This window comes from Sceloporus occidentalis, unplaced genomic scaffold (genome assembly GCF_023333645.1).
Source record: "Sceloporus occidentalis isolate IW3139 unplaced genomic scaffold, rSceOcc1.0.p SCAF_6, whole genome shotgun sequence".
NCBI classification, from domain to species: Eukaryota; Metazoa; Chordata; class Lepidosauria; order Squamata; family Phrynosomatidae; genus Sceloporus; species Sceloporus occidentalis.
In genome coordinates, this window is record NW_028316986.1 from 22,699,460 (window position 1) to 22,713,206 (window position 13,747).

Sequence of the window (13,747 nt, forward strand, 5' to 3'; positions counted from 1 at the left end):
CCCGTGTGGACGGGCGCTGCCATTTTGTATGGACTCGGTCTGTACTAGGTTTGAGGGGCGTCCAGAACCGTAACATGCCCCTTTCTAACCCTAGTACGCCCCTTCGGCGCGTCTGTAATGCGCCTTCGAAACTTTGAAAAGTTATGTGCAAATATGGTTTTTAAGAAGCTAAGCTTAACCTGTGTTTTTCTCCCACCCTGAAATTTTGAACTACTACTATCCATTCCTTTTACAGTCTTCATAGCTGTTTTATACTTTAAAATGATTAAACAAAATCCATTGGTTCAAGCGATTGTGCTGAACAGAGCTGTAAAATGCTTTCAAGTGATTTATTTCCAAATTTGTAAAAATCTTCCCTTTTTTGGCAAACAAGCTTTATTTACAAAAAAAGTAAATGTATTAATATGCACAGGCATGATGACTGCCCAACAATATATAAACCTCTCTTCTTCATTCTGAAAAAATAAAAAAGGAATGAAAATGTACTAGACATAATGATGAATTTGAAAGCAAAGCAGCTTTCATTCATGCTGTCTTTCACTCATTGTCAAATACTGTCTTGGTACTGGTGTTTGGTCACTTGGTCATCTCAGGCATGCTGGTGTTGTCACAAAACAATGGACTGAGGATTTCCCAGGAGCAAAGGCGCAAGTCTTAGTAGTGCACGGACTGGCATTTTCAGTGGTTTGAATTTCAACAGCAATTCAGAGAAACTTGTTCTGCCTAGAAGAATAAAAAGAAGAAAGTAATCATTTTTCCAGACAGAATGCCCTTACAAAGCATGATATTTTGGAAGCAAGCATTCTTCAGTTAAGCACTGTTTTGTTTCTCATCTATCGTACGGAGAAAGAGATGGCATATGACTACCCAACAGTCATCAGTTTGTCTATGTTGCCATGAATTAATTCTCTTCCTTATAAAAGGCTGGGCACCTCTATAGCAGGGATGGGAACCAGGTGGTCCTCCACATATAGGACTATAACTCCAAGCATTCCTCATCATTGGCTATGTTGGCTGGGGCTGCTGGCACTTGCAGTGCAATAACATCTGGAGGACCACAGGTGACTCCTACCTCTGAACTAATGAAAGCAAATAACTGAATACAGTACAACTATTTAATTACTGAAGAGCTGCAGCTCAATGGTAGAACATATACTTTGCATATACAAGGTTCCAGGCTAGCATCTCAAAACAATGTTAGAAAAGACTTGTCTGAATCTGGAGACCCTTGCCCAGAGAGAGAGTGTACTGAGCTAGATGGACAAAATGTTTGACCTGGTGCAAGGCAGCTTCCTAGGTTCTTAAATGGAGTGTCTGTTTTGCTAGTATGGTGTTGTCATTCCACATTATTTTCTCACTGTTTGTTTACTTTTAGTACAGAGCTGAATTTTCAATTTTACCTTCCAAGCCTCCAGTGAATAGCTGTCCTGGAGTTGGGACTGAATGGTATATGAGGAAGCAGGCCAACATACTTCGTTGAGATTCATCAGTAGGCTGTCCACTTAAATAGGAGTGCAAACAGACATCACCACCAGCTGCAATATATAAGAGACTTAAGATCAGACCTCAAGGACACAAATGAGACCTGCACCATAAGGTTGCAATTTAGAATGGCCCTATTTAGGGTTCTAGCAAACCAGCCACATCTTCTTCCAGGATAATCTATTACATACACAAAAAGATTTTCCCTACTGACTGCCTTTTATAGTGGGCGAGGGAAGCAATTAATAAATGGGCAGTTTTTTGAATTCCCTCCTTTACCTTTTTTCTTAGGTTTAAAAAAAACTTCTGGAAACCTTGAGGTTCAACTGACCTGCTGATAACACACAGAATGAATTTGCTCTTATAATACCTTACTGATGGGACAAGAGTGCTAATAAAAGAGGTACATGGAATTTTTCATGTTGTAGTCTCCTTTACCTCAGTTAGAATGTACCATAATCTATTTAATAATAATAATAATAATAATAATAATAATAATAATAATAGGATTTATTTATATGCTGCCCAATCACTGGGAATCCGGGCAGCTTACAACAGAGGGGATAATAGAACCCTCTGGCTTACAATCTAAAAAGACACGACACAAAAGGAGAAGGGAATGGGGGGGGGGGAATGAATTGGGCCAGAACCCAAAGCAGAGAGAACATAAACACCGATCCATCTATACACTCACAAGGCATCTTCCAGTCTATCTTTCTGCTCCACAAAAGCAAGGAGAAAGAGATGTAAACAGGCTGAAAGCCTTATATGGGAATTCTGCAATTGTGTGCCCCTACATCCCTTTCTCCTAGTAAATGACCCTGACTTTCTTGTTCCCTTTCTTGTTCCCTACCAATTACTGTCTGCAGGCTTTCAGAACTATCTTGGAAGCTTCAAAATCAACTGCTTTCTTGATTGTTTGTTGTTAACTTCAGTCAACTTCAAGTCATGGTGACCCCATGCATGAGACACCTCCTTGGCCACTCCACTCAGGTCCTGCAGGCTCAGGTCTGTGGACTCCCTGATTAAGTCTAGTCATCTGGTATGCAGTCATCCTTTCTTTCTACTGCCCTCTTTCTTTCCTTGCATCATTATCTTTTCTAGTGAATCATGCCTTCTCATGTTGTGGCTGAAATATGACAATCTCAATTTAGTCATCTTGGCTTCCAGGGAGAGTTCAGGCTTCATCTGCTCTAGGATCCATTTGTTTGTCTTTTTGGCTGTCCATGTTGTCTTTCAGCACTCCTCTCCAGCAGCACATCTCAAATGAGTTGATCTTCTTTTTATCCACTTTCTTCACTGTCCAGCTCTCACATCCTTACATGGTAATAGGAAATAGAATAGTTTGTCCTAATAGTCCTAATTTTACATTCAGTTTTATATCTTTGCATTTTAGGCTCTTGTCTAGTTCTATCATAGCTACCCTTCCCAGTCCTAGTCTTCTTCTAATTACCATACTTGTTCTGATCAATGGTCAAGGTATGAGAAATCTTTAACTATTCCAATTTTCTCATCATCTAGAATTTATGTAAGTCCTCTGTGGTCATTATTTTTGTTTTCTTTTTTTGTGTTCAGCATTAATCCTGCCTTAGCACTTTTTTCTTTGGCTCTCCTTAGTAACTGTTCCAAGTCTTTGTTGTTTTCTGCTAACGGTATGGTGTCATCTGCATATCTTAGATATTTCTTCCTCTGATCTTCACGTTTTCTTCCTCCATGTCTAAACTTGCTCTCTGTATATTTTCTGCATACAAATTGAACAAATGAAGTGACAGAATGCAGCCTTGTTTGACCTAATTTCTGACTGAACACCAGCAGACTGAACACCAGCAGAAAACCTGGCAAATGCCTACAGCATTTATTTTCTCCTTTGCCTTCACAATGCTTCAAAATCAGCTGTTTTTCTTAACAGAAAGGGCTTGAAGCCATTTTCTCCTTTCACTTTTCCAGTATTCTCTACTAGGAAGGAAGTTACCTGGCACAGCAAAAACATCTACTACCATGTCTGTCTAGGACAGCTGAAAAGGGTATACCCTGGTTAAACTGGGATCATAGTTTAGTGACAGTGCTAGGTTCTAAATCTGGACCATGGTCCAAAGGTTATCTAGCCCTACCTTATTGCTACCTTAAAATTATTTCCTATTGCTTTTACTGTGTCAGCAGCCATGATAATATTTAATTTGAAGAGTGACACAGTAACTGTATTCACATTAATTCTGTAAGTTGCCTGGAATCCAGTTCTGGGGGAAAAGATGGAATGTAAAATAAAATAAAACTGAACTAAATAAATGGCCAGTATGCACAGTAAGGTCTTAAAGAAGAAGTTCAAATTATGATGTGATCAGAAGGGTTGTTTGGCTTTTAAATCTTTCTGGTTTTACACAAATAATGGAAAGATTTACGGAAGATTAAAAATATAAAAACTAGGTTATTTTGGGAAAGGCATTAATGCTCCTGGTTCAAACTGTTTCATCATTCAGAGGAGGAGCCGGAAATCTAGCAATAGTGCTAAACTTGCCAGACACAGCTAGCACTAAACACCTGTTGCTTTTACCTTGCAGCCACTGGTCCAAGGTATTATCAATGGAACATTTCATGACAGGTAAAAACTCAGAGTTCATGAAGAGCCCTGGGTGTGGGGTTTTCCTCATTCTTTCCTGGTGACTTCTGGAATTAAAAAAATCTAGAACCAGCTTGATCTGCCACAAATCAAAAGTCTCAGACATTTCTCTTTTTTCTAGTCTTCTCACAGCCTGGCAAAAAGGAAACAGAGATTAAATGAACTATTTAATACAGCAACAATGAAACACCTCTTCTACAGCAGGACTCCCCACAATCTGGAACCCCCATAATCACCAGCCAAACACATCTGGGAAGCACTAGATTGGCCAAAACTGCCCTGTAGAAATGAATAATTACAGTCACCCCTCTTAACGTGCAGAACTCAGATCCATAGTCTTGAATACTCATGGAAGGGCAACCTCTGTTGTTTCCAATGGGGTGTGCCCATGCAGCACACACAGGCATGCACCCCATTCAGGCCTATGAGGCTTGGATATGTGCGAGCCTCCGTTTTCACGGGGGATCAGGAACAGATCTCCTGCAAAAACGGAGGGCCAATTGTATTCTATAAAATCCTTGTATATCAGCAGTGGGCAACCAGAGGCTGTACAGATGTTGGTGGTTTGCCACTCCCATCAGCTCTAGCCAACATATTTATTGCCAAAGGAAGATGAGAGTCACAGTCCAAATCTGGAGGGCCACAAGTCTTTGTAAAATCAATGTCACAAAATGGCCTAAGGTTTTGTCTTTTTTATCATGGCTCATTTATACAAACTACAGGTTTAAGCCAAGATAACTATAATTGAACATACATCGCTAAACCACAGAAAGATGTCACTGGAAACTAAAATATACCCATAAAAATGATTGTGAAAACTTATCCTTAGAAGCAAGCCTTCCAAACTATAATTTGACAAATATTTTTTTAATATGATAAATATACTGAGGAGTGTGTTGTTAACAGAATAGTGCAATAGAAAAGGAAATAGTCCCACCCACATGCATCCTTGTTGAGGAGAGGGAAATGCAGTTTACTTTACCTGATCAATGGCTATGTATGCTGGCAGCATCTCTGGATTTTCTTGAGTCACACATTCATATAGGATAGATGAGAAAAGGTCAAACATTTCCCGTTTCTGAAAAAAATTAGGTTAACTCACAAAGGGTATAATGTCTGGTATCTATTGCATTGCCCTGCTTGAATTTTTGTTAAACTCGTGAGTGGAAAAGATTGCCAGCTGGAATGTGCACATCTCAGACTTTACTTTCTTTCTTTTTTAAAAAAAAATTAACCCAATGCAAAAGGCAGGATTAGAGTCTTTCCAATGTTCAGCATAACAATTTGCCATTTATTGCAGTCTGTATATTGGAGTATACAGGCTCTTCACTTTTTTAATCTTCAGAACTGATTGCTTGTGCAATATTGTTATAATCAAGCACTGGGAAACTGAAATGCAAGACACAAAGGTAGGGACATCTGGTGCTTTACAGCAGTTGCAGAAGCAATTTCTGTATCAGTACTATCAAAAGGGAAAAGCTTGGTGCCACGAAAAAAGAAGTTTGTAAGAATGTAAGACAACCCAATATAGAGCAGGTCAAAGCCCTGTTTGGTCTAACGCTCTGTGAACACAGTGGCAACCAGTGGCCCAAAAGAGAAATCCAGCAGCACTACCATCTTGGTTTCTCCAACAACTGATTTACAGAGATACACTGCCCATGATAGTGGAGGTGATTACTGACACCTGATAGTAGCCATTGATGGCTCCATCCTCCACCAGTTCACCCAGTCTCTTTTCAAAGCCATCCATGTGGGCACTCATAACGACATCTTGCAGCAGTGGATTCCATAGTTTAATTATCTACTATGTGAGGAAATGCTTCTCCCCTTACTCACTTTTTTTTAATGCTAAAGTCTCCCAAAGCTGCAAAAATCACATGGTACCCAAGAGCTGTGTTTTTGTCCACACCTGACTGATCTGTTTACCCATTCATCCAGTTTTCTGGAGTTCTGGAATATAAGTGTCATAGGCACTGTCAGATCTGTATTATTTTTAAATGAACAATTATGTTCTTATGTATATTAAAATTTTTCCAAACTTTCAGCTCCTTCCTTTTTTTATATCTATTTTGCTATCTAGGACAGCATCAAACCATTTAACAAACCTGCTTCAGCACCACCAAAGTACATTCCATATTCTTTCAGCTACGTTTTACACATGACAACATACCTGTCCCATATTTGCAGCTGGTTTGCAAAAGTAGTCAGCAAATGAAAGCAGTGCAGGATCAGATGTGAAGGCTGAAATAGCTTCTGGCTGCAAATTAAGTAAGTATTTTCAGTCAAATCTATTGTTGTTTGTAGGAAACTGCAATTTATATAACCCTTTCTAACACAATTTGTCACTTTCCTGACAAATGGTGTGACCTTCTTGATAAAACTCCATGGACAGTAGAAGTGACCATGTCTTAACAAAATAGTCTGCCCTGAATTTTACTAATTTATATATTTAATTTAGGGGATTTCAAAACTGGAGTAAAAACAACACAAAACGACTAAAGACAAAAACATTAAAATATTAACATAATAAAATTCAATGGGAAAAATGCTGTTTTCTGTTGTTGTGTGCCTTCAGGTACTTTCTGACTTATAATGCTTTATACATAATATGTTAAATAATTTTGTGCATGAAACAAAGTTTGTGTACACTGAACCATCAAAAAGCAAAGGTCTCATTATCTCAGCCACCAAGTTGGATGGACCATTTCCGATTTTGGAGTATTTCTGATTTTAGAATTCCAGATAAAGGATACACAGACAGTATGAACACTGATTGTAGGAATATATTTAAGTTTATAATAATTACTTGCATATCTACTATACATTTTTTGACAAAGGACCATATAATTAATAAAGTTCAAAATGCATCAGAGGAATAGATATTAATTTATTAATTCAAATGTATTTTAATATAGTGTTGAATATTTGGGGGGATAGAAAGGGTAGATTTAACAGGTCCAGAATGATCAATGACAGGCATGCCAGCCACATCTCTCCTTAGGGAAAATATAGGTAAGTAAATGGCCCAGAGAGACAATTAAGTTAACTAGAAAAGATGAATCAAGCTTATTCCACCACCATCATTCCAACTGGAGATGGGAGGCAAACTAGGCCTGTGTGTACAAAGGACCAAATTAACAGATGCTTTAATGATTTCAGTAGGACAGTGAAAGAAGGGAAAGAGCTAGTGTTGAGTGCTAGAAAAAGTGGCAGGGCAGGCAAAAGTAGGCACCTCTGAATGAAAATGCAGTAAAGAATTAGAAATAACATCTCCTGTGATCTCTTTCTCCAAAAGAAAACAAACTTGGGTAAATATTGCCCTTTGCCAACCCTGTGGATTCCATTTACTTTGACTGGAAAGGAGGTGCTTTTGCCCATTTGCCTAAGGAAGCAAAAGATTTTAGGCCAACCCGGGAACTAACATACCACGCAGGGAAACAGGAGGCACATAACAACATTTTTATAGCATTTTCATGACATCAGGATATGCTAAATCAACCATATGGCTGTATTTATTTGATGAAGTGACAAATAGAACCAAAGCATAAGATGTGTATTGCTCAGATGGAAAGGGCCTTCCATAATGGGCTGTGGTTTCTATTTATTGCTTTCTCTTTAATGGTAATGCTTTTAACTGATTTTTCTTTATAGTTTCATTACACTTTTAACTTTTGTTTAATTTGAATTTTTAACTGTATTGGTTTTAAGTTTTGAAAGCCATATTGAATCCCAAACTTTTTCTCTGTTATTATAATAATAAAATAATTACAACAACAATGATACAAAGATTTTTTAAAAAAGCAAGGACACTGGATATGGATATGCAGCAAGCCCCATCTGTCTGATAATGGTACACACAAACACCAGCAATTTTGACTGTAATCCTTTGTTGTTTATCTATACACATACTATTAAACTAAGAACTGAACAATGAAATATAGCTCCCCTTTATATACAAATTCCTTTTAATGCCCTCCTGACTTTTGAGGGGGCAGGGTCTCAAAATTCACTTAGTTTTTTTTAATGACAGCTGAGAATACCAGCATTCCAACAAAAAGAACAACATTAAGGTGTTTACTGAAAGTGAAGAAACACTATCTACCTTGTATCAATTTCCCAACAATTACCCTTCTACTACATCTGTAACTTCGTAACACCATGACAAATTCAGCTAAGTACAGTTTTATTGCAAATTACTGCTAATGTAGCAACCTATCCTAAGGCACTACTTCTGCTACCAAGGTCGGTAGTATTACTGGAAGGCAGAATATAATCACTTTTAGCTTCTTTGCACAACAGTGCCACAAAAGGTACCTTGAATGCACGGGCATCAGCATTCCGGCGAGTGACAGTCTGTGCTAATAGACTTCGCCAACCCATTGGGTCTTCCTTGTATGAAAGCTGCCCAGCTCTCAATTTTACATAGAGGACACCATCTTTTGAAAGAATTGATCTGGAAAGGGGAAAGATTCAGGAGAAGGATTAAAATATTTTTCAGGTTAGTAGGTTGTAAATAGTGGCACAACTTATGACAGATATTTCAAATGTACTGTGTTGTATGGTGATTGTGTATTCCTGCATGGCAGGAGGTTAGGATGATGGCCCTTGTGGTCCCTTCCAACTGTATTATTTTCTCGTTCTAGTAAATATTACGAATTCCCTTCCAGGTTTTTTTTAAAATACATTTAATATTCCATCTTGTTTCAATATGGAACTCAAGGAGGTACACTGAGGCGGGATACATACCGCCATATAGTACGTATCGTATACGTACTAGGGTTAGGAAGGGGCGGTGCTTCCGCACCCCCCTAACCCTAGTACGTATACAATACGTACAAGATGGCGGCGCCCCTTCCACATGGGCGCCGCCATCTTTACGTACTGGACGCATAGCGTCCAGACGTGTCACGGCGCCTATGACGTCGCGAGTCCGCGCCAGGCGCCTCACGACGTCATAAAGGCGCCGCAAGAAGAAGCTCCGAAATGGAGCTTCTTTTTTGCTCCGCGCGGGAGCCGCGCGGTTTGGCTGCTGCGGCTCCCTCGCGGAGCAAATGGCGCCGGCGGGAGACCGCCGGAAAGCGGCGGTCTGTATCCCTCCATAGATATCCCATTTGGACATGGAAAAGATTTAGACCTTTTTCACTTCATAAATGTGTATGCAGGAGTATGTGCCTTCCCAGGGTCACACAATATAGACATACCCAACTCCTTTCCAGGTAAGCATTCTCTGAAGATGCAAGCCACAGATGCTGGCGAAACGTCAGGAAGAAACTTTTCTAGAACATGGCCACACACCCTGAAAACCCCACAGAAAACTATGGATGCTGTCCATAAAAGCCTTCGACTCCACATTGTGGGTTGTTGTTTTGTTTGTTTTTGTTTTTGTTTTAACTGACATCAGTATTGGGAAGATAGTGAAGGGGGGCTGGAGAAACACAGACTTTCAGTGTCAGATTGCAGCAGTATTTCTGCAACAGACAATGCAATAAAGCTTAAGTGGGAAAGAATGGGCTTCTACTCTAGCCGACATATGATATGTAGCCATGTGTGTCTGCCTACAATAGCCAAAATAAAGAGCAACTGCCTCCAGAATCCCTTACTGAATATGCATGAATAGCAAAACAGAAAGAAAAGGGGAGATCAGATAATGCTGCCTCACCAGCAACCCGCAATCTGTTAAAAAGTGTACATTTTTAAGGTTGGCCACCAAAATGGAAATCATAAGAAAAGTATAGTCCGGTGAAAGAAAGAAATCAGCTGTGGATGCATTTTGGAAGAAGCTTTCAAAGAGGCTCTAGAAGGTTCAAAATGTTTTTATTTACTTATGCAAAGCTTATTTGACCTGGCTGTTCCATTTCACACATGCACATTTGTTAGTTTTGAATAAAAAGTTTGCTGAAATTCCCCCTATTCTTTCCATGTTATTTCTGTTTCTGGTACTACATTTTCTGTTAAAGAAGTGATACCCATCACCTCTGTTAACCGAGTTACAACTGTATTTTTCCCAACAAGAAATAAACTTTTTGAAGAAAGGCTTCAGTGTCTGCAAGGTCACCAAAAAATGGACATGGCCACAAGTATACTATTTTTTTTCCAGAAGAAAAAAGTGGAATAACTATGAGATGAAGAAACTATGTACACAAAAAGAGCTGACATTCAGAACAATGAAGAGAAAGAAAGTATTTCAGAAAACAACTCATTGACAAAAAGGTCTAAATAAACTGAAGAGAAGAGGCACTGATATATACAGCAAAAGAAGATTGCTGTCTTGCCATTAAATGCTGGGCCAGAATCTAGTAGATTCTGAGTGGCCTCCTGAGGCACAGAGAAAGAGACCATGAAGAAATGCAATATTTTGCAGCAACACTCTGGGTATTGTTTCAAGTCGGTCTCTAGAGCTCCTCCAAAGTCAACACAACAGTGGGGACTGAGTTATTATATAAAGCCTTAATCAAAGCAACTTACTTTAAATGGAGTGTGCCTTTGCTTAAATCGATCAGCAGTTCCCAGTATCGAGGACCTTTGACTTTAATCTGCAAATATAAAAAGTATTTCTAGTTGTAAAAGTGGGCCCTTGGTATCTGCTGGGATTTGGTTCCAGGGCCCACTGTGGTTACCAAAATCTGAGGATGCTCAAGTCCCATTAAATGGAAAGGCATAGTAAAATGGTATCTCTTATATAAAATGGGAAAATCAATGTTTGCTTTTTGGATTCTGAATATTTTCAAGTCATAAATGGTTGACTCTGTGAATACAGAGGGCTGACTGTACATAAAATTACACATGCTGGGTAGGATCAAAAGAATCACAAACTATGCTACTCACATACTTTTTTTCAAGCCTACAACCACCCACTTGCAGCAGTAGCTCTCTATTGTCTTCCACATCCCAGTACATACACCCTCCCCTGGCCAAGGTGTATACAAATCTGGGCCCCATGATGACACACACAAGTTTGCCTTTAGGAAAAAAATGTTGCACTTTTTCATAAGTGCTTTCATAATGTTCATAAGTGCTTTCTTCATATGCAAAGGAAGGGATGCCAACCACTTTACATAACAAAAATATTTTATCATTATAAACTAAGCCCTTTTGTTCTGGTGTTCTATATAAAGAAAGATGCATTTCTCTTTTATGCAGTTATTTCCATCCAACTTCAGCTTGACACAAATCATGAGCAGAAATTATCTGCAGAAGAGGAACAAACTAGCTGAAAATATTCCCAGTTGTCACCACTTCCTCACACCATCATATAGTGACTCTGCCACATTTATGCATGCACCTTGGGCTCGAATTTGAAAGCAGATATGCTAAATGTAGCACACAGCTTATTAAGTGGGAACTGAAGTGGTTCATTCCAGCATCATCACCTGCTCCACCACTATGGCTATAAATAAAGATTACAATGAGTCTCAAGTGAAATAATTGATGTGCAAATATAACAGGAGAGCAAAACTTAATCTACAAGCAGTAATCTAAAAGATGCTTCTATAGTGCCTTCAAACGATTACACTTCAGCATATTAGGGAGCAGGAGGATTTCCTGGACACAACAGAACTAACAATCCTGGACGAATACCATGCAGAGGAAGATGCTGGAGCTGAGGAGGTCACTTCACATACACAGGAGGCAGACAGCTGGAGGAATGTCACACAGAGATGTAGGCCAAGAAGGGATTGTTCGGGGAGCTTGCAGCTAGAGAATCGATTCGAAGCTCTTTCCCTAATCAAGGAGGATGAAGAAGAGCAGCATGGACAGACTTCAGGGACAGAGCAGGCAAGCCTGAGAGTCCCACCCAAGGGAACAGCCGCTGCTAAACCTCATAGGAGGCGTGTGGTCGTAGTGGGAGACTCCTTACTGAGGGGTACAGAAGCAGTGATTTGTAGGCCTGACAAGATGTCTCGAGAGGTGTGTTGTCTCCCAGGGGCAAAGATCCATGATGTGACAGAGAGGCTGACAAGACTGGTCAAGCCTACTGACCAATACCCCTTTGGTCCACGTGAGAACCAATGATACTGCAAGACATCACTGAAACCTGGTGGGATGAGTCTCATGATTGGAATGTGGAAATAGAGGGGTATAACCTTTTTAAGAGAAATAGGCCAAACAGGAAAGGAGGAGGAATAGCACTATATGTCAGAGATATCTACACCAGTGAAGAGATCCAGGACATCAATCATGGAAGCCAGGTTGAGAGCATCTGGATAAAAATTAAAGGGGAGGGAAACAACAAGGATGTTACGGTGGGAGTCTACTACAGACCCCCAAGTCAGACTGAGGAATTGGATGATATCTTTCTAGAACAGATGACCACACAGTCAGAAAAGAGAGATGTAGTAGTGATGGGCGACTTCAACTATCCTGATATTTGCTGGAAGTCAAACTCAGCAAAATCCTCAAGGTCTAGCAAATTCCTCACTTGCCTGGAAGACAATTTCATTGTCTAAAAGGTGGAAGAGGCAACAAGGGGATCAGCTATTTTGGATCTGATCCTAACCAACAAGGATGACTTGGTTAATGGGGTGCAAGTGGTGGGATCATTAGGTGGAAGTGACCATGTTCTCCTGGAGTTTGTTATACAATGGAAAGGAGAAGCCAGGCATAGTCAAACACGCATTCTAGATTTTAGGAGAGCGGATTTCAGTAAACTTAGAGAAGTATTGAGGGTGATCCCGTGGTCAGAAATACTAAAAGGGAAGGGAGTTCAGGACGGATGGGAGTTTCTCAAAAGAGAGATACTGAAGGCACAATCTCAAACAGTTCCAGTGAGAAAGAAAAATGGGAGGTGTCTCAAGAAACCAGGATGGATGACTAAGGAACTTCCAACCGCGTTTGAAATGGAACATGTACAAGAAATGGAAAAAGGGGGAAATCACAAAAAAGGAATTCAAAGAAATAGCAGGCATGTGTAGGGGTAAAGTCAGAAAAGCTAAAGCGCAGCATGAGCTCAGGCTTGCTAGAGAGGTTAAAAAGAATAAAAAGAGATTTTTTGGATATGTCCGCAGCAAAAGGAAGAAGAAGGAAATGGTAGGGCCACTGCGTGGATAAGATGGCAAAATGTTAACAGGGGACAGAGAAAATGCAGAATTACTCAACACCTTCTTTGCCTCAGTCTTCTCAGTAAAGGCAAAGGGTGCTCAACCTGAGGATAATGGAGCAGAGGACAGAATAGGGGAATTTCAGCACAGAATAAGTAAAGAGATAGTAGAGGAATACCTTGTTAATCTAAATGAATTTAAGTCTCCAGGACCAAATGAACTACATCCAAGGGTACTAAAAGAACTGGCAAATGTAATATCGGAGCCATTGGCAATCATATTTGAAAACTCCTGGAAAACAGGAGAAATCCCAGCAGCCTGGAGGAGGGCAAACGTTGTCCCCATCTTCAAAAAGGGGAAGAAAGAGGATCCAAACAATTATCGGCCAGTTAGTCTGACATCAATACCAGAAAAGATTCTGGAGCAGATCATTAAACAGAGAGTTTGTGAACATCTAGAAGGCAATGCCATAATCACAAAAAGTCAACATGGGTTTCAGAGAAACAAATCATGCCAGACAAATCTGATCTCTTTCTTTGATAAAATTACCAGCTTGGTAGATGAAGGCAATGCTGTGGATATAGTATATCTTGATTTCAGTAAGGCCTTT

The 13,747-nt window shown here is 39.8% G+C and overlaps 1 protein-coding gene across 4 annotated transcripts in view; it reads right to left on the reverse strand.

Moving 5' to 3' along the window:
• Nucleotides 1-315: 315 nt before the first annotated feature.
• Nucleotides 316-13,747, reverse strand: part of LOC149310493 (anaphase-promoting complex subunit 1-like) — a 72,114-nt gene continuing 58,682 nt past the window's right edge. For all 4 annotated transcript variants that reach the window (XM_089529064.1, XM_089529066.1, XM_089529065.1 and 1 more), the window contains 7 exons: nt 10,565-10,632; nt 8,414-8,552; nt 6,270-6,356; nt 5,082-5,177; nt 4,034-4,232; nt 1,401-1,535; nt 316-723 (listed from right to left, as the gene is read on the reverse strand). In XM_089529064.1, coding sequence (XP_089385190.1) covers nt 608-723; nt 1,401-1,535; nt 4,034-4,232; nt 5,082-5,177; nt 6,270-6,356; nt 8,414-8,552; nt 10,565-10,632 — 840 coding nt within the window. In that variant the 3' untranslated portion in view covers nt 316-607. The remainder of the gene's footprint in view (nt 724-1,400; nt 1,536-4,033; nt 4,233-5,081; nt 5,178-6,269; nt 6,357-8,413; nt 8,553-10,564; nt 10,633-13,747) is intronic.